Below are 21,839 nucleotides of genomic sequence, written 5' to 3' on the forward strand. Positions count from 1 at the left end.
TTATTTATGATACCTTCATAAAATATGGGGCTATTCCATCTTCCTATGAGATCTTGATTTTGTACAGCTCGTTCCTCAATCATATCACTTCTTTTGCAATACTTATGGAGAACAATTCTATTAACTTGTCATATATTTCTCTTGATGTTTCCAACTTTGATACATAAGGTATGAGGGGATCCTTGAAGGATTCAACGAGAATCCTTAGAGCCCTTACTTCCCCTTTCATATACTTTGCTAGGAGCTTCTTCCTTTGGAGGCTTAGTGATTGATCCCTTAACATGTTCAACGACTTCATTTTCTATGAGGATCAAATCTGTCCTCTTCTTCCATGCAAGAAAATTTGATGACCCAACCAATTTGTTGCTTTCCTTGCAAAATGAAGTTATTTTGGTAGTAGATTTAGTCATAAATATAAGGTGCTTACTTGTCAAGTGAAGATGCTTCTTGATGACAATATCTTCAACTTGATGCCTTCTTGATTTCGATGATGATGTTGATAATATAATATGTCTTCTTAATGAAGATGTCTTCCTTCAAAAGTGATCCTTCAAAGAGAGGGAGATCACCTTGATTCCTTGATGATCAAGGACAAGTTAAGTGATTTTCCATCATATATATATACAAATTGACGGAAGGTGATTTACTATTTTTGGAAAGTCATGGTTGCAAAGATAGACATGACTTCATATTTTTAGAGAGTCACTCTAGAAAGGTCAGAAATGAAATTTTATTCAAAGAAATTCATCCCATGGTTGCTAATTTTCAAGAAAGAGGTCGAATAAGGATTTGAAGGATGAAGTAAGAAGTCCAGGAGGAGGGCCAAAGTCTGATCTGCGGAAGAAAGGTCTGATATGTGGAAGAAAGGGTTGGTTTTCCCTAGCCACAACTACTAGGGGGAGTGTCACAACCAAAGAAGAGCGCTGAATCTTGTTTGGAGGCTGACAAAGATGGTTTAGGGCTGGCCGTAACCCAGAAGGAGCCAACAGAGAAAGGGCCGCAAGTTTGAACAAATCTAAGACGTAGAAGAGTGAGAACCAAGGGCCTCAAGGATTGTTGCAAGAGGCGCTAAGGTTTGTTGTGAAGGGGCCACAAGCATAGGAGGATAGGAAGGCCAAGAGCAATAGCAAGGGGGGCTAGTCATAGGGCTATTGCAACTTGGTAGGGGCTGCCCACATGGCTTAAGGAGGTCTGAAAGACTAGACCTTTGCGAAGAAGGACAATCAAGGTTGAAATAAAGCTAGCCACAACGGAGGAAGAGGGGTCGAGGAATAGGCAAAAGTCTGCTAGGGAGGGATAAGGTTAAAGGGAATACTGACTGAGCCAAGATAATAGCTAGCAAAGGGAAGTTAGGCAGACCAAAGGGATGTAAAAGGTACAACATAGCTGGCAAGAGGACTGTAGGGTAAAGGAACAACCCACGTGAGTCAAGGTTCTTGTTGGTTGTGCTTTTGTAGGCAAAGGGAAACTGATTGTATTTGGATGTTGGGCGGATAAGGATCTAAAGGAATTGGCTTTAGCACTAGTTGTATCAGTCAAAGGACAAACTTGTATTTTGTACTGTATTTGGCATTTGTACGGGGGTTTGTAAAGTGCCATGATCCTTGGTATGAGAGCCCTAAGGTTTTCTTATTGAAGGACTAATAAGGAACATGTTTTGGGCCATAAATACTGTGTACTATTATTCATCTCTTGTTGTTATATTCTGCTATGCAAAGTTGTTTAAAGTTGGGCATTTGTAGTGCGTTTATGTGTTTAGCTAAGGCATAGACAAGACCTAGAGTGTGTGGAAATTTCAACATGGTATCAGAGCTACTTTGAAGGGTGGCTAGATGAGAGTGTGCATAGGTGTCACCTCTAGGACGGAGTCGTGAGACTATTGCAGGAAGCAATAGTGTTACCAAGTGAGTTGGCTAGACATGGAGTAAAAGGTTCCATAAAGAATATGGAGATGTGGTCTTTGACTAGTTTGGTGATGAGATAGGGTGGGAGTTCTGGTCGATTTGTGGAGAAATCGGTGCATAGCAGTATGTTGAATGGCGAGTTGCCAACACCATTAATGGAATTCCATTGACTTGTTAAAGTATGTTGAGACAGTTCAGGTGCCTTGGCAAGGAGTGCTTTGGCATGGACAAGGTAGCTCCGTGTGGATGGAATGGTGATCGTGAGATAATATCTTCATTGGTTTTCCAAGTTGCACATCTGGTAGTGCAACCACGTGTAGCTGAGGTGTTTGACCTAGGAGCATGAGGACACTTGCAGAGTTGAATTGCGGTTGTCTAAAGTGGACTAGGCCATGTGTTCAGCCACAACTCGGGATGGGCCTTGAATGGACATGAGTTCAATTTCTTGGAAGGAAAGTAGAGTGCACCAGGGGAGGTTGTGTAGGCTCAGAGGGAGTCTGACTTTAGAGGGAGACTGCGAGGGAGACTTAGAAGACCAGTGGAAGTCTAACCTTCAGGGGTTGATGCGAGAGAGTGGAGTCTTCCAGGCCATGCCCGGGAAGTCTTGGACCATGAAAGGAAGGTCATGATACATGCAAGGAAAGTTGTAGACCATGTGAGAAGTCATGGTGCAAGGAAGTCATGCACCATGTAAGGAAAGTCATGATCATGGAAGGGAAGATGTGGCACATGCAAGGAAAGTCATGGTAATGTAAGGAAAAGTCACGAAGCTAGAGATTTCAAGGAGTATGGTATATTTGAAGATCCAGGTCTTCCTAAAGGACGTGATGGTAGATTAGATTCAGAGGCAGGGCTCCTTCTAGGTAGTGGTGGAAATACCTTCCTCACTAAGAGGGAGTGTTGAAATTTGGTAGCATGGAAGTTATTTCCGAGTGGAAAAGTCTTTGGGGGCTTTGTGGGCACGACACCTAAAATTTGGGGTTTTGACCCAAAGGAGTGGGCTTGGAACACAAAGAAAGTGAATGTTATATTTTAATTAACTGTTAAGTGGTGAAGCAGGATCTCTTGAAGGACAAAAATGTCTCCCAAGACAGCTAAGGGAAAGGTATAAATATAAGCCAATGGAGAGTCTATTGCACATTAAGTGAGGGCTTCACTTGTGTGAAGGAGGCTAAAAGAACTTAGCCTAGGCAACAAAGGAGCCACAGGAAGCCAAGCCCTATGAGAGCCGCAACCAACTAAAGAGAGGCTGAGTAAGGACCTGAAGAGCATAGTAAGAATTCTAGGAGGAGGGGAAAAGTCTGATTTGTGGAAGAAAGGTCTAATATGTGGAAGAAAGGGCTAGTTTTCCCTAGTCACAGCTACCAGGAGGAGGGACACAACCAAAGAAGGGAGTTGAGGTCTGTTTGGACGCTAACGGAGATGGTTTAGGGCTGGCCGCAATCCAAAAGGAGCCAATAGAGAAAAGGCCGCAGGCGTGAATAGGTTCTTGACCTAGAAGAGTGAGAATTGAGGGAATCAAGGAGGTTTGTTATGAAGGGGCTGCAAGCCTAGGAGGATAGGGAGGCTTAGCTAAGGCGTAGAACAACGGTAAGGGGGGATGGTTGTAGGGCTGTTGTGTTGGAGAGGTTAGTAGGGTAGCTATTGATTCAATTTCTCCTTATTCCTTAATATTTTCTTGTGAACTTTATTTATCTTCTTGTGTTTCTTTATTAGATCTCATCATCAAACAAATTAAAGAGAAAAATAATAAAGACAAGAACACAAAAATTAGGCTCCAAGCCAGGGCAAAACCCCTCCGAGGGGAAAACCCAGAAAAAAATCTTCTCTTCTTATAGAATTTGCTTCAAATGAGACAGCCAAATCCCTAACCTTAGACCAAGTCCTCCTCCAAGCACCAATTCAGCCCTCCAAGAAATATTTCTAAGTGGATTAGATCAACAAGGTTCAATCTTGCTTCAACCAGCGTCCCGCTGCAACTTTGACCCCTAGCTTTGGCCTTGCAACTTCAACCAGCTTCTAGTTGCAGAAACCTGAAGACAGTTCTTCAAGAGATCTTCCTTTGAGCAAGACAATGTTTCTCAAAGTTAATGAGATCAAACCAAAATATTTTCTCTTCTAGCAATTTGTTCCTGCAACTTGTTCTTCTGCAATTTGGATCTGCAATTTCAGCCTTTTTTGAAGATGTAGAAACCCTAATTCTTCACGTGTGAAAGAGATAGAGCCCAAAAATAAATATCCAAGATTTTTTTTTCCTTGATCTTCGCTCTAGCCTTCTTATTCTTTTCAGCTTCAAATCAAACTTTTGTTGAGAGGTCGAACTTGTGAGTGAGCGAGTGTCAAATGAGGTCGAATCTGCCTATATTTATACACATTTGAGGGGTTTGAGTACCTTCTTTAGGCTGAATTGAAGCTTCCAAGGCCAACTTGTGCTAGGAGGCTTCCAAGACTTTCTAGACTCAAAAATAAATTCTTTTTCAAGTTACATCTTTGCCCAAATGGACCTTATAATCATGATGTTGACTCTCTTGTGCTGATAAATCTAGGGCTTTCATTAGGGTAGTTAATTACTTGATTTCTCTCAAATAGTGACGTTTTTTGTGTGACGTATAGTTACTTCATTATCATCATTATAGTGTTCTTTACATCATCAAATACATGCCAAACACAGAAGATCACAAAACAATAAGAGAACACCAGATATTGGCTCTAAGCCAGGGCAAAGACCCTCAAAAAGGGGAAAACCCAGAGAACTTCTTCTTATAGAATTTCAATGAGACTTCTGTAACCACTAATTAAGATACTCTCACCAAACGAAGGACCAAGTCAACCACCAATAAAAACAATTTTCACATCAGATCTGAGGAACTCCCACGTGTGAGCAGAGTTGAGAGAAATTTGTCGAAGAGAGAGAAACCCTTCTTTTGCTAGCTGCCTTCCTTTTCTTCGCACCTCTATTTTTGCCTCAGATCACTTTAGAGAGATGAAACTTCTTATCTGTGTCTTGTGGGAGACGAATGCTCCTCTTTATATAGTATTTCATGTGAGTGAATGGGCCTCATCTAGGCTGACTTTCATGGATAGATGACCTGATCCTTGGAGGTTTCGAGACATTGATGTTGATCTAGATTGTCATTAATGTCAATATGGCAATATTTTGGGATACCAAATGATGATGTGAAGCCAAGGAGAAGCAGATCCATGAAGCAACAAGAGCAGTGGACCCAAGGAGGAAAGATATCAAAAGCCATCAAAGAGAAAGAGAAAGAGTAAAGAGGAGAAGCCATTAAAACTATCAGAAGTGATTGTGAAGCTAAGAGTAAGAGTTGAAAGGAAGAAAATAACGATATTGGAGGAGCATTGTGGACCCGATCTCTCAAATACAACGCCCCTTAATACAATATCGTGTCCGCTGTGTTGCAAGTATTGAAGCCTTGTTACATTGAAATCCCCAATTGCTATATAAGTTGCGGACCCGATGGTCCTATTACAACATACCCTAAAGAAATATCATATCTACCATACCACAAGTTTTTAAAGCCTTGTCACGTTGAAATCTCCGATCGCAATTTGAGTTGCGGACCCAATTGCTCCACTATAACAAGCTCTATTGTAATATCGCATCCATTGTATCGGAACCTTCACATCGTAAGTCTTAAAGAAATGTCATACGAAAACTGCGATTGCGATAATAATGCGGACCCGTTGCACCATTGCAATACAACTCAATATAATATCGCATCCTTCGCATAATCGCAAACGATTATGTTCGTATAATCATGTTCCATTCAAAACGTTGATTGCGATATAATATGCGGTCTTGACAACTCCATTAGAATACACCTTTTTGTAGTATCACATTGGGTATTGGAAGTTACGCAACTCATAAAGGGTTGTCACCATCAAACCGCCGATTGCGATGGAGCTGTGGACCCGATGGATCTATTGACGACTATTTAATATTATATCACATCCACATCATCGACAATATGAATATCGACTATGTTACATCGGTAATGTTAAAGGTTGCGATTGCCGGACCTCTGAAAGTTGTGATTGCGATTAATGATGTGGATGTGGGACCTCATTGGGTATGGTCTCGACTCTCTCCTATGAAATTTTCCGTAAATAAAACAAGTTTATGAGTAATTGGATGAAGAATTGACAATTCACAACTCGTGAACTTAAAGAAACTTAGAGAGCCAAAGGTTGAAGACGGAAGCCGAAGATCCAACATTGAAGAAGAAAGCCGAAGGTCCAACAAAATGAAGGAAGCCGAAGGTTGAGCAAGTCTATTGGTTGGGTTAATCTCTAAAAAGGGCTCGTGAAGAAGCAGTCACTCTTGAAGCAGTTATGTAGTGCAGACAATGATCTGTTACAAAGATCACAAAAGCAGGGAGCAATATAATAAAATCAAACATTTCTTGACAGAGTAAAACTATAGGGTCAGAGCCCTTGGGGTTGGTGCCTCAGAATTGGAAGGATTGGTGTCCTTGGAGTTGGTGCTCCTAAATTCAAGGTTGGTGCCTTGGTCAAATAGGGTTGGAGCCCTAGAGCTTGGACCCTCATCAAAGTCCAAGTTGGTGCTTGGCAAAATTCATCAGATATTGTATTCGATATTTTTCTATATTTTAATAAAATCATTTCTTTGATTAAAATTGTAAGGAATCTAAACTGGTAATAATAACAATTGAAAAGAAATTCTGATTCACCCCCCTCTCAGTATTTCCAACAATTGGTATCAGAGCCAACTTCTTTAGAATCAGCCTAATAGCTAGATGAAGGATTCTTAGTTACAATGAAGAATCAAGAAATGACAGGAAGGCTTCCCTTGTTCGATGTTACTAATTTTGGTTTTTGGAAAAAGGGAATGTCTTACTACTTAATGTCCCTTGGACTTGAAGTTTGGAACGTTGTTTTGAATGGGTACAATCCCCCTCCCACTATTCCTACTGATCAATATGAAAGGAAAGCATACATTGCAAATGCCAAAGCTCTAAATTCCATTACTAGCGGAATTATTGATTTTGAGTTTACGGAAGTCTTGAATTGTGTCTCGGCGAAAGAAGTATGGGATAAGATGGTTAGCTTATATGATGGGGACTCGAAGGTTGAAAAGGCAAAGCTTCAAACTCATAGAAGGCAATTTGAAAGTCTGAAAATGGATGATGAGGAGGATATTGCATCATACTTCCTCCGAGTAGCTGAAGTAGTCAACTCTCTTAAGGGATTGGGAGAAAATATTGAAGAAAGCACTGTTGTTCAAAAGGTCTTAAGATCTCTTCCAGGCCGATTTGACTCCAAAGTAAGTGTTATAAAAGAAATGAAGGAACTAGACACTCTCAAAATGGATGAACTTCATGGAATCCTCATTGCTTATGAGATGAGAAAATGAATCCCAAGTTCCAAAGATGCAACATTCAAGGCCTCAAAATCAAAAAAGGGAAAAGAATGGAATACCAACAGTGATGACTCCAATGTTGAATCCGAATTGGTGCAATTTGTACGAAGACTAAAGAAAGGATCCAAGCTAAAAGGTAAGCATCCTCTTATTTGTTTCAACTGTGGAAGAATAGGTCATTATTTTAAGGATTTACTAAGAAGAATTTCCTCTCTAAACAAGATGAATCTGATGAGGATGAATATGTGGTCATCAAGAAGAAATCATTCAAAGATATCTTCCATCACAAAGAAAGTAATGATGAATCAGATGAAGAGAATGACTATGCTAGAAGCAAGGAAGTACTGTTTATGGCATTCACTGAAGATGATGAACCAAGACAGGAAAACGAAGAAGATACAAATGAATTATTGACAAGTACCATTGAAGAAAATGAGGAGTTACAAAAGAAGGTTATCTCCTTTAAAATGGACAAAGAGGAAGCTAAAAGAAGGGAGCACATTATAGGCGAAAGACATGAAGCTGAAATAGTATCTATAAAAAAGGAAATGGAACAAATCAAAAGAATTTGGCAAAGTTCTCAAACACTTTATCACATTCTCAACACTCAGAAATCTCAAAGTGACAAGTCTGGGATCAGTTTTAAAGAAGAATCATCAAGTGCTAAGGATAATGCAAGAAGCTATGCCGATGTACTTTGCAACAATCCAAAAGGAGAAAAATCATCTCATCAAAGGCCCGACACAAATCCAAAGAATTAAGAAAGAGCAACTCCAAGAAAGAAGGTTTATTCAAATCATGGCTATTATAATAGGTACCAAACTATCTTTCTTGGGCATTGTTATTATTGTAAAAATTTTGGTCATCAAGCTAAACATTGCATTTCAGCACCAAGATTGAAGGATCAGACAAACAAACCATTTAGTCTCAAAGGGCAAGGACAAATCAAGACCTTCAAATCCTTTGATCCTTTGGCCAAATTTGATCCAATTTTCTCATTATGTAATGATAATGGACATTGCGAACAAAATTGCCACCTCAAAAGAAGAGAAGCAAAAGATGAAAATCCCATATGGATAAATGTGGTCTAGCTCTATGTGCTCACAATGAGGAAAATCTTTGGTTTGTGGATAGTGGGTGCTCTAGGCATATGATAGGTGGCAAAAGGAAGTTTGACTCATTAAACAAAAGGGAAGGAAATGTATCCTTTGGGAGTGGATCTGCCAAAATTGCTGGGAAAGGTACCGTTACTCTTATTAATGGAAAAGGAAAGGCTCAAAATGCTTTGCTGGTAGATGGGCTCAAACACAATCTCTTGAGTGTTAGCGAAATCTGTGATCAAGGGCATAATGTTGTCTTTAGCACTAAAAATTGTGAAATAAGGAACTCTTCCTAAGGAGAACTTGTGGCGAAATGAGTTAGAACATCAGATAACGTCTACATTTTGAACAAATTCAAGAAGATACATGTTATCTAAGTCAAACAAATGAAAGTTGCTTGTGGCATAAGCGACCTAGACATACAAGTTTTGGTAACTTGATCAATATCAGCAAAATCAATGCAGTAAGGGACATTCCAAAGATGTTCAAACCAGATCAAGTTGTATGTGGCCCATGTCAACATGGCAAGCAAACTAGAACCAACCACAAGACTAAGGAGTTCTCCACATCAAAACCTCTAGAGATCATTCATGCAGATTTATGTGGGCCAACCAGAACTCCAACACTCCAAGGAGAAAGGTATTTTGCTTTATTTGTTGATGACTATACTAGAATGATGTGGGTATATTTCATAAAATATAAATCTGAAGCATTTGAATGTTTTAAGAATCTTAAAGCTCTTGTAGAAAATGAAAAGGATTCCAAAATTAAATGTCTTAGAACGGATAGAGGAGGAGAATTCACATCAAAAGAATTTGATGAATTCTGTAAAGAACATGGAATCGAAAGAGAGCTCTCCGCTGCTAGAACACCTAAGCAAAATGGGGTAGTTGAAAGGAGAAACTGAACTGTTCAAGAAATGGCAAGAACTATGTTACTAGCAGTTGACTTGCAACCAAAATTTTGGAAGGAAGCAGTCGGGACAACAGTTTATACCTTGAATCGAACTCAACTAAGACCAAATAATGAGAAGACTCCTTATGAATTATGGAAAGGAAGACCTGCTTCAGTAAAATACTTCAGGATTTTTGGAAGCAAATGCTTCATAAAGATCAATGATGACTCACCAGGAAAATTTGATTCTCGGGTTGACGAAGGAATATTTCTTGGGTATTCTACCAGAAGAAAAGCTTACAAGTGCTACAATAATCGATTACAGAAAATAGTGGAAAGTATTGATGTGAAGATCGATGAAGGGCTTGCAGAAAAGAAAATTGAAGGTCATGAAGTTGATCCCTAGTTGACCCCTTTATTGAAGAAAGCAAAGAAGAACCTGAAAAGGAAGAAAAAGCTCAAGAAACACAAAAAGAAAAAGAACCATCTCAAACTCCTTCAAAAGTGAAATTCCTCCAAAACATCGTCCAAAAGAGTAGATTATTGTCAATGTAGATGAAGGAATACAATCTCGAAGAAGGATGACAAGTACACCAAAGAGAAATGATGTTTCTCTCCTATCTATGATAGAACCAAAAACTTTTACTCAAGTAGGTAAGGACCCTCATTGGGTGGAAGCCATGGAAGAAGAAATGTGTCAAATCGAGAAAAATGAGATATGGGAGCTGGTACCTCGTCCAAGGGATAAAAATATAATTGGAACTAAGTGGGTGTTCAAAAACAAAATGCATGAAGATGGACAAATCATCAGAAATAAGGCAAGACTTGTCTGTAAAGGTTATTCACAAATTGAAGGAATCGATTTTGAAGAAACCTTTGAACCGGTAGCTCGAATGGAAGCTATAAGGATGTTCTTGACATTTGCATGCTCAAAAGGATTCAAAGTCTATCAAATGGATGTAAAATCAACATTATTGAATAGGGAACTCAAGATGTAGTCTACATTGAGCAACCATAAGGTTTTGATCTAGCAGAAGGAAAAGAATTTGTATGTAAGTTGAAAAAGGCATTATACAGTTTGAAACAAGCTCCTAGGGCGTGGTATGAAAGATTGGATCACTATCTACAACAAAAAAACTTCAAAAAGGGGGTGGCAGGAAGTAATCTCTACATGAAGATGGATGAGGATAAATTACTAATAACCCTTGTATATGTTGATGATCTGATTTTTGCTAGCCATAATGATGAAATGAGCCATGAGTTTTCTCAAAATATGTCAAAAGAATTAGAAATATCAATGATTGGTGAGCTATCCTACTTCCTTGGACTAGAAGTATCGCAAACCACAACAGACATGTTTATCTCTCAAACAAAATATCTCAAAGACATGCTTAAAATATAAGGAATGGAGAATGTGCACCTATGAGCACACCCCGATGATCACAAACCGCAAATTAAGCAAAGATGACGAATCCCCCCCGGTAGATGCAACTGTTTACAAGTCAATAATTGGAGCTCTCTTATACTTAACTGCTACAAGGCCCGACATTATGCAAGCAGTGGTAATGGTAGAAAGATTTCAATCAACTCCTAAGCAATCCCACATGTTGGCTGTGAAAAGAATTCTTAGATACTTGAAAGGAACTCTTGACTTTGGTCTTTGGTATCCCAAAAGCACAAATACTACAGTGACAACTTATACCGATGCTGATTGGGCTGGAAGCATGGATGATCATAAAAGCACCAGTGGAAATGCATTTTTTATGGGAGATTGCCTGGTAGCTTGGCTCAGCAAAAAAAATCATCTATATCTCTCTCTACAACTGAAGCCGAATATATAGCTGCAACTGATTGTTGTACACAAATACTATGGATGAAGGAAGCTTTGAAGGATGTCAACATAGAAACTAAGCAACCAATAACCATCTATTGTGACAACAGAAGTGCTATTAGTGTCAGTAAAAATCCAGGGATGCACTGAAAGACCAAACATATACCAATCAAGTATCATTTTCTCTGTGCACAGGTGGCTGAACAAAACATCAAGCTGGAATATATCAATACTAAGGAACAGATTGCAGATATTTTCACCAAAACTCTTCCTCGAGAAGCATTTGAACATCTCTGTCAAAAGATGGGGGTTATTGCTTTAGCATCACACTAAACTGATTCTTAAGATGCCACATGACAGGGGGAGCAGTTCCACTGGGGGAGTCCTTGTGCACTCGTTTGCCATTGATGTCAAAGGGAGAGAGGAAGAAGAATATTGCCACCAATGACAAAGGGGGAGATTGTTGATCTAGATTGTCATTGATGTCAATATGGCAATATTCTGGGATACAAAATGATGATGTGAAGCCAAGGAGAAGTAGATCCATGAAGCAACAGGAGCAGTGGACCTGAGGAGGAAAGATATCGGAAGCCATCGAAGAGAAAGAGAAATATTAAAGAGGAGAAGCCATCGGAAAACTATTGGAAGCCATTGTGAAGCTAAGAGTAAGAGTTGAAAGGAAGAAAATAGCGATATCGGAGGAGCATTGCGGACCCGATCTATCAAATACAACACCCCTCAATACAATATCACATCTGCTGCATCGCAAGTATTGAAGCCTTGTTACACTGAAATCCTCGATTGTGATATAAGTTATGGACCTGATGGTCCTATTACAACACGCCCTAAAGAAATATCACATCTGCCATACCACAAGTTTTTAAAGCCTTGTCAAATTGAAATCTCCGATTGCGATTTGAGTTGCGGACCCGATAGCTCCATTATAACACGTCCTATTGTAATATCACATCCGTTGAATCAGAACCTTCGCATCACAAGTCTTAAAGGAATATCACACTAAAATTGCGATTGCGATAATAATGTGGACCCGCTGCACCATTGCAATACAACTCAATATATCATCGCATCCATCGCATAATCACAAACCATTATGTTCGTATAATCATGTTCCATTCGAAACGCCGATTGCGATATAATATGCAGACCCGACAACTCCATTAGAATACACCTTTATGTAGTATCGCGTCCGGGTATCGGAAGTTACGTAAATCATAAAGGGTTGTTACCATCAAACCGCTGATTGTGATGGAGCTGTGGACCCGATGGATCTATTGATGACTATTTAATATTATATCGCGTTCGCTTCATCGGCAGTATGAATATCAACTATGTTACATTGGTAATGTTAAAGGTTGCGATTGCGGGACCTCCGAAAGTTGTGATTGCGGTTAATGACGTTGATGTGGGACCTCATTGGGTACGGTCTCTCCTATGAAATTTTCCATAAATAAAACAAGTTTATGAGTACTTGGATGAATATCCATAAGTCAACCACTCCTTCCAAATGAACGTGTCTCTTGGGTATTGGGGAAACCCGTATAAATACAAATTATAATACCTCACCTTAAGCATCGATCTCGGCATTGTGCACACAGAAGAATCGACAGTTCACAACTCGTGAGCTTAAAGAAACAGACAGAGCTGAAGGTTGAAGACAAAAGCCGAAGGTCCAACGTTGAAGAAGAAAGTTGAAGGTCCAGCAAAAGGAAGGAAGTCGAAGGTCGAGCAAGTCTGTTGGTTGGGTTAATCTCTAAAAAGGGCTCGTGAAGAAGCAGTCACTCCTGAAGCGGTTATGTAGTGCAAACAACGATCTCCTACAAAGATCACAAAAACAGGGAGCAATATATAATACAATCAAATATTTTTTGACAGAGTAAAACTATAGGGTCGGAGCCTTGGGGTTGGTGCCTCAGAATTGGAGGGATTGGTGTCCTTGGAGTTGGTGCTCCTAAATGCAAGGTTGGTGCCTTGGTAAGATTAGGGTCGGAGCCTTAGAGGTTGGACCCTCATCAAAGTCCAAGTTGGTGCTTGGCAAAATTCATTAGATATTGTATTCAGTGTTTTTCTATATTTTAATAAAATAATTTCTTTGATTAAAATTTTAAAGAATCTAATTTGTAATAATAACAATTGAAAAGAAATACTGATTCACCCCCGTCTCAGTATTTCCAACAATTGATACATGAGCCTCAATCATGACCTTGACTTTGACTTTACACAAATCTCTATAGCACTCAATGGGTGCTTGAAGTTAGGACCAAACCCATAGGAAGGAAACCCATTTACAGTAAATGATTTTTCTTCTACAAATAAATATTTCTTTTTCTTTTCTTTTGACAAGTACAATGATTACATTAAGTCACGACATCATCACAATTATGAAGACCGAAACTAGTTACAACTTCCAACATCTTGACTCATGACAATAAATCCTATGACCTAACAAACCCTAGAAGCATGAAGAACATGCTTTTACCTAGAAGATCATCAACAAGAAGCATGAATCCCATGCTCTAAAAATAGTATTTTTTCTTTCTTCTTTTGTTTGTTACATAAGATATATATAATGACATGAATACAATAACAATTATGAAGACCGAAACTAGTTACATTTCCTGACATGTTGCAACTTGGTTAGGGCAAAAGGGAGGTGGATAAAATGCTAGAGGCTATTAAATCATCATGGCTCTCATCTGGTTTTAGTACCGTTTTTGATGGATGGAGATGCAACACGCCATCCACTCATCAACTTCATGCTATCTTCTTTCAATGGATCAATTTTCTTGAAAGCAATGGATGCTCTTGGAAAATACAAGGATGCACAATACACGGGTGAGTTGTTCATTAAAGTTATTGAATATGTAGGTGTCGATTCTTGTGTGCAAACTATGCCATATTTCACTTGTTTTCAAGGCCATTGACATGATTGTGAAGCTATTTCCACATATATTTTGGATTCCTTGCATTATTCATTCTTTGAATTCAGCATTTAAATTTGTTGCTTTGGATCCGACATGGATCAAAAGTGTTATTGATGATGCACACCATATCCACACTTTTGTTCAAAATCATACCAATGCCCTCACAATTTTATAAAGAGTAAACACATCTATTGTTGTTGATGATTGCAGATACACGACTTGCCTCTTCATTCATCATGCTTAAGAGGTTGAGGGATGTCAAGACTACACTTGCGTCCACATTTATTTTAGAGTTTTGGTGTTTTGGGAAAATGATAGAGGAAACTTATTCAAAAGAGGTAAAGGATATAATGTTAGATGATGGTTGGTGGGAGAGGGTACATCTTACCGTTATGTTCATGGAACATATCACCCCTTTATTGCAATTTGTAGACATGGAACAACCCCCATCCTAAGAGAGGTTTATGAGGGGTGGGATTCCATGATTGAGCCCATGAAGACCATTATTTTATAGAGTGAGTGCCCTAAGTATGGGACAATAACAAAGACCTTTTTCACTACCATATAGGTTATTCTTGTTAGTAGGTGTGATAAGAATTGCACGCCTTGCATTGCTTGACTCACTTAATGAATCCCAAATACCATGACAATGATTGGCTCAATGCTGGGCCTTCACATATATTTTGACATTTTGTCCTAACATGAATGGTGATATTTCACAGGGGAAGTTGAATGCATCTAGACCGACATATCAGGATAAAGCATCCCTTTATGAGGTTGATGAGGGCTTCATAGAGTTTTACATTGACAGTTAGAGATATGGAGGCTATGATGTGCTTTGAGACAGGGGGGATAAGAAGCCCTACGCTTGGTGGGAATTCATGGGGCAGTGTCCTCTCTTCTACAATAGCTAGCCACGAGACTTCTCTCTTAGGTTACTTCATCCTCGTGTTGTGAGAGGAATTGGAGCATATATTGGAATTTGTATAGTTTGAAGAAGAGCAGGCTTGAGCAATCCAAAGTAGAAACAATGGTATGTGTGCACACCAACCTTTGTCTTCTTTATAGGCAAAGGGAGGAGTGGTTGAAAGGAATGAAAAATATGTGGGATGCATTTTTTATGATATGTGTCTAGACAACAATGTTGAGTTGGGATTGGCCAACTTGAATCTTAAACTTAACTTGTGCTAGAGCCAATCACTTTTGATGATGGTGATTCTCTTGAAGGGTCATTGAGGGGAGGAAGGAGCTGCGATGATTTTGATGATGATGACATGGTTCTAGTGTCTACTCTATTTTGTATTTGTGATTGACATTCCCACCTACAGTAGCAGTGACTTAGAATTTTGATTTTGATGACTTTATGAGAAAATTGCAGTTTATGGTTCTAAGTTCTTGTGTGTTTGCCATTTTATCATCATTGATATATTATTAGTTGTATGATTGAATTTGTATCACCATCATGTAAATGTTTTGGTTTCTAAATTCTAAAGAAGATGAATCTTTATTTATATTTCATTTTTGTATGTGTAATTACTAATTTGTTATATATATATATATATATATATGTAATGTGTCCTTTGTGTCATAGTTTTTGGGGTAGTTTTGTCTAGCATTAGACACATGTATTCTGTCTTGTTTGATGCATGTATGTGTGCATGTGTGCGCCACACAAACACACGCACGCACAGATATATGACATGTCCTTCATGTCATATTTTTGGGGTGTCCATGTCTTGTGTTGTGATGATAGGTTACTTGGGATATTTCTCATTGCATGTCTTAGCCACAAAGACAGTGTTTTATAATGGTAATCTTCTAGATTTATTATTACCATGTTTATTATACAAATTATTTTATTACAAATTCCTGACCAGGTTTTCTTCTTTGAAAAATCAATTTTATGTAATCTTCTAGGTTTATTATTACCATGTTTATTATACAAATTATTTTATTACAAATTCCTGACCAGGTTTTCTTGTATGAAAAATCAATTTTTTGTATAATATGCGACATGATGCTTTTCCTATGTTATTGTTTTATAATGGTAATCTTCTAGGTTTATTATTATCATGTTTATTATACAAATTATTTTATTACAAATTCCTGACCAGGTTTTCTTGTATGAAAAATCAATTTTATGTATAATATGTGACGCAATGCTTTTCCTATGTTATTGTCATGGCATGTACTCTTCTATACTAGAATTACTTTCCTTTCTTTTCCCAATGCTCAGTTATATTCCAATGTAAACGAAATTTGAATGGATTTTTTAATTCTCTGAAAATAGCTATTTCTATGAGAACAAAATGTTTTACTGGATTTTCTAAGCAATTTGGTGAATGATATTTAACAATGACAGGTTGAATTTATTGCTGGACGTGAAATAGAAGTTGGTGGCATATACAAAGGTGTCATAGTAGCCATTAAGGATTTTGGGGCTTTTGTTGATTTTGGTGCGGGCAAAGAAGGCCTTCTTCATATATCTGAAATGTCACATGATCCGGTAACATCTGAGTTTTTATTATATACTGATATCATAGCTATCCTTTAGAATTTGATATGATTTTTGAGTAATGCATATCAATATTACTAGCTGATTTCTTCATTCCTTGCTTTTTAAGTACTTTTTAGCTTATGGGAATTTTAGTTTTCATTACAAGTACTTGTTAACTTCTCAATGATTGTCTAATTTTAACTATCCAGCTGTGATTTCTTCATTTCTTGCTTTTTTACGTACTTTTAACTTACAGGAATTTTAGTTTTCATTACAAGCACTTGTTATCTTCTCAATGATTGTCTAATTTTAACTATTCAGCTATGATTTATTTATGAAAGTTATTAGAATAATGCTATTTTAGTGTTTAATGGTCATCTATGGTTGTAATTAGCAATTTCTTGTTAGAAACTTGCTGTTTCTATATTCTTAGTAGAAACTTGTTGTTTTTGTAAATACAGTTGTATTATTTTATTGAGCTTTACTGCTCATTGTAAATTAATTCAATTCATTCATTGATTATGGTATCAGAGCTCGGGTATTTTTTTCGAAATAATTTTTCATTTGTTTGAAAAATTTCGTGCTTCTTTTCGAAATTTGCTCTCTAGGAGTTTGAATTTGCTGCATCATTGCAGATGCCATTATTTCATCTGAGTATTTGCTTTCTCGTTGTTTGAATTGCCCTCCTGTGGTCTCGTGAGGGTTTCTGGTGTCGTCCGAGAGATTCGATATTTTGCCGTCGTGCTTCGTGTTGGCCAGGCTTGAACCACTACTCCCATCACACCTCATTGGACTGAACGCCTAACTCACGCTGTTCGAACTCGATTTTTTTTTTTGTGCACTGAGCATCGGAGGAACATGATCAAGCGGCTCGCGGCAAGAGTGCGAGTGTGGCGCTGGGCTCGGCGGAGCAGAGAGGAACGGATAATGGAGCGGAGAGGAACTAGTGAATTTACAGTCGAGGTCCAAGGCTAGAGTCATCCACCTGGACGACTCTGAGCTGGAGCGCTTCGCCGTGAAGGCCAAGTCCAGATCATATTCCCTTATCATTTTTTTTCAACTCCGTGTAGCATCGGGAGAAGCCGGAGCTCCGCCTCGATCTGCTTCATGCCGAGTTCGAACTGGTGGCCTCGTTTTTCCTAAAGAACAACTAGGGCCAACCCTCGGCCACCAAGGTCTTCTTCTGCGACATCGAATTCGGAGAATCTCAGGTGAGTTTTGGGAAATTCGCAGTGAATATGCTACCTCACATCTGCCATGTTGGCCCCGAGAGCACCAAACTGAAGGACGTGGAGTCGATTGAGCAGAATGAGATTGCGAGAGCGGCAGAGGGCATTGTTGCATTTGTGGATTCAAAAACCAAGTATCACATGGGGTCGATCGAGCGGCCACCACCGATTTCAAAGAAACAGGTGTAAAGAGCTGGCTGCTTCGTATCGCAGACTTTGCGGATAGTGCTGTAAATTGTCCATTTTGGAACTGTCTTTGGGTGCCATTCGCAGCGGGAGTTCAGGTTTGCCATTCCAAATTGGTGGTGGTGCTGCTGATCAACGACTAGTGACTAATGACATTGCAAAACGCTGTCGTCGGGTCATCCGTCGGATAGACACACTGTGGTTGTTTATTTTGCCATTTCTCTGTTTTATTATGCAAAACCCTGGAAATCAAAATTTGCATACACAGGATATACACCGCACGCAGGTAGTCTGAGCAGCGCTGTGCTATTATGTAAACATTCCAGATTGCATCATCAGTGGAGCCCAAATCTCGTCCATATTGATTCGGTGAGCTCTATATATACTGATCTTGTGGTTATATATATGCTCTTACATCTGGAATTACAGGGTATACTGTAGCCTCTTTCTCTCGTCAAATTGACAGAACAAACTGGGTACGCAATCTGTTGTTGACAGGTTGTCTGTTTTGCAAGCCTCTGTTCTTAATCTTCTGTTTTCTTTAAACACGGTTGCTGTAGCTTATAATGCAACTGCTGCATTGACATTTGGAATAATTCTTGGACACTTGTCACCTAACAGCAGGGCTGAGTACTGCAAAGTATCCCAAAGAGATTCCTCCTCTGAAATATTATATCATTTCATCGATTTTGTGCTAAATTTCACTGTTTAAGCATCTGTCAGATTCTGTCCGGATCATCTGACATCTGCATTGAAATCTATGCCGGACTCCTTCATTGTTTTCTGTGTCTTGAGAAAAGTGCAGATGGCCTTGCTAACCAACCTGTTGTTGGAAGGTAGTCAACGCTTTAATGGCACCAATTATAACATCTGGAAACAGAGAATGTTGACCATTTTTGAATATAGGCATCTTGACCAGCTCATTTTGGGCAAAGAGCTCCGTCCTTGTACAACTGGTGCCAATCAAGATAAATCTGATGATCGAAATCGAGAGGCTGTTATGCGTGTTAAACTCTTTGACTGATGATCAGTTACCACAGATTCCTTCTGGCAAGACAGCTGCGGAAATCTAGCAACATTTGAAGGAACTGCATGAGACATCTGACAAGAGCAGAGCTTTTTTTCTAAAGAATCAGTTGTTCTCCATCATGATGGACGAACATATGTCTTTATAGGAACATCTTAACAAGATTAAAGACATTCGAGATCAGCTCGAAGCCATTGGTCGGACCATGGAGGAAGAAGATATGGTAGTCATCACTCTGAAAAGTCTACCGAAATCTTATGAACACTTCATAGAAACACTCAACATTACCACCACTAATGTTGATCTGAAGTTTCTGGAGTTATGCACCAAACTCCTGCAGCAGGATCGTTGGAAACAATAGTTTGGTAGTGGTGCTTCATCAGCCTCCTCAGAAAATGCTTTTGCTGCCAAATATCAGTCCTCTCAGTCCTTTCAGCAAAAAGGTTCTTCTCAGCTGTTTGATCCCGCTAAAAGAAAAAATGTGCAGTGTAATTACTGTCACAAGTTCGGCCACATGAAGAAAGATTGCCGACAGAGGATTGCTTCTGAATAGAAGAAACAGGGAGGGTCTCATCAGACAGCGAATGTTGCAGAACATTCCGAGTAGAAGGAATCTGCCTTTTACGCCTTTATGGCTAAGAGGTCCTCAGATCATGCCGTGTATTTTGCCTAGTACATTGACTTTGGTGCATCACTTCATTTTTCTCACAGGCGTGACTGGTTTATTGACTTCTCACCTTTCAGTGATTCCGTGGTATTCAGCGAAGGTGAAGAGTACACAGTGGTTGGCAGAGGTACACTTCAGATCCAGTCTGGTGGGCGCACACTCATCTTCCTGAATGTGTACTATGTTCCTGGTATGGAAATTAATCTACTGTCTGTCAACCAGATTACGAGGAACTCCCCTCAGCTTGATGTAGTGTTCAGTGCGCACAAGTGCTCCATTATTGATAGGGAGACTCGTCTTACGATTGCTGTTGGCCTAGAGGATCATGGTTTATACAGGCTTCTTGACACTGGTGATTCTCCAGAAGTGGCTCTAGCAGCTTATGTTTCTCCCATTAGCACTCTGTGGCATTAGTGATATGAGCATCTAAACATTCAGTATCTCTCTCAGCTCTCTCGGGGGGACTTGTGTCAGGGTTACCTGATATTCAGACTCAGCAGTTGGGAGTGTGTGGCGCCTGTCAAGCTGGCAAGCAACATTGGTCTTCATTCAAAGACGAAGAATCTTGGCGCGCATCTAAGGTACTCTAGTTAATTCATGCTGATATTTGTGGTCCTATGAAGACATCTTCAGTTATTGGTTACAAATTTTTTTTACTTATTGTAGATGATTTCAGTAGAAAGATGCTGGTGTACTTTCTAAAACATAAATCTGATGTATTTAGTATCTTTCAGAAGTTTAAGTCCTTAGTTGAAAAAGAGTCTGGCTGTAATATCTTAACTCTTAGGACAGATAACGGGGGGGGGAATTTTGTTCTTCTGCTTTCTCCAACTTCTGTGATACCCATGGCATCAAACGCCAGTTAACTACACCCTACACTCCTAAGGAGAATAGTGTTGTCGAACGTTGTAACTGTACAATTGTTGAAATGGCTCGTTCCATGTTACAACACAGGATTGTTCCGAACAAATTTTGGCTGAAGCTTTATTTACTGCTGTCTATCTTCTTAACCGATCACCTACTCATGTTGTTAAGGGGAAGACTCCAGAAGAGGTTTGGTCTGGCCGTAAGCCTCAGATCAGTCACCTCAAATTGTTTGGCTCGGTTGCATATGTTTGGATTCGAGCTGCTATGCGCTCTAAGTTGGATTCCAAAAGCCAGAAACTCATGATGACAGGGTACAGTAATCACCACAAGGCCTATAGGCTGATAGATATAGACAGTGGTCGTGTTAGCTTGAGTCGGGACGTAGTGTTTGATGGAGATAGAGGATTCTTTCAGTCTCCTCCTTCTGAGTAGTGTTTTGAGGATCAGCCTCACAGTGTTCCTCTTCCGTTAGGTCCACTTGATGGGAGGGATGATGCAACATCAATATTTGATGATGCACTACCTAAGCTTCCTCCAGAAAATAATCCTTTTCTTAGTGCTTCTGTTGTTCTTGAGCCTCCTCCACCCACTCTTGATATTGGTTCTTCTACTCTCTGGCGTAAATGGTGGGCTAAAACTATTGGTGATCTCCGGGATAATGAGCTCCTTGAAGGTAGAACTTCCCGAAATAAGAGAAAACAACAATCTACAGTAAATTTTGCTCTTATGGCTAACTTACACAGTGTTTTTGAGCCTCAAACCTATTCAGAGGCTAAGGGTATACCTGAGTGGGAACACGCTATGGAAGCAGGAATTCCAGAGTCTTCAGAAGAATCACACTTGGACCCTTTCTAATCTTCCTACAGGGAAGAAGCCCATTAGCTGCAAATGGGTGTATAAAGTGAAATACAAAGTTGACGGGACCCTCGACAAGTATAAGGCTCGCCTTGTTGCTCGAGGATTCTCACAGAAGGAAGGCATAAACTATGAGGAGACCTTTGCTCCTACAACCAAGATGAGTACCATACGACTTGTCCTTGCCTTAGCAGCTCAGTTCAGTTGGAAAGTCCATCAGATGGATGTAAAGAGTGCTTTTCTGAATGGTGACTTACAGGAAGAAGTCTACATGGCGCAACCTCCAGGATTCAAGGTTGCCGGTCAAGAACAAAAAGTTTGTAGATTAGTCAAAGCACTCTATGGTCTGAAACAAGCCCCTCGGGCTTGTTACATGAAAATTGATAAGTAAACCTAACAGATCATGGTTTTCAGTGGAGTCCATCTGATGCAAACCTGT

General features: G+C 39.4%; 1 protein-coding gene across 1 annotated transcript in view; it reads left to right on the top strand.

Moving 5' to 3' along the window:
* LOC149198770 (polyribonucleotide nucleotidyltransferase) overlaps positions 1–21,839 on the top strand; it is a 445,102-nt gene that overhangs the window by 271,080 nt on the left and 152,183 nt on the right. The window contains 1 exon segment of the mRNA XM_089400351.1: positions 16,435–16,578. Coding sequence (XP_089256477.1) covers positions 16,435–16,578 — 144 coding nt within the window.

Source organism: Pinus tabuliformis, chromosome 2_1 (genome assembly GCF_031772625.1).
Source record: "Pinus tabuliformis cultivar Carrire ecotype Pingquan chromosome 2_1, CPIR1, whole genome shotgun sequence".
Lineage (NCBI taxonomy): Eukaryota > Viridiplantae > Streptophyta > Pinopsida > Pinales > Pinaceae > Pinus > Pinus tabuliformis.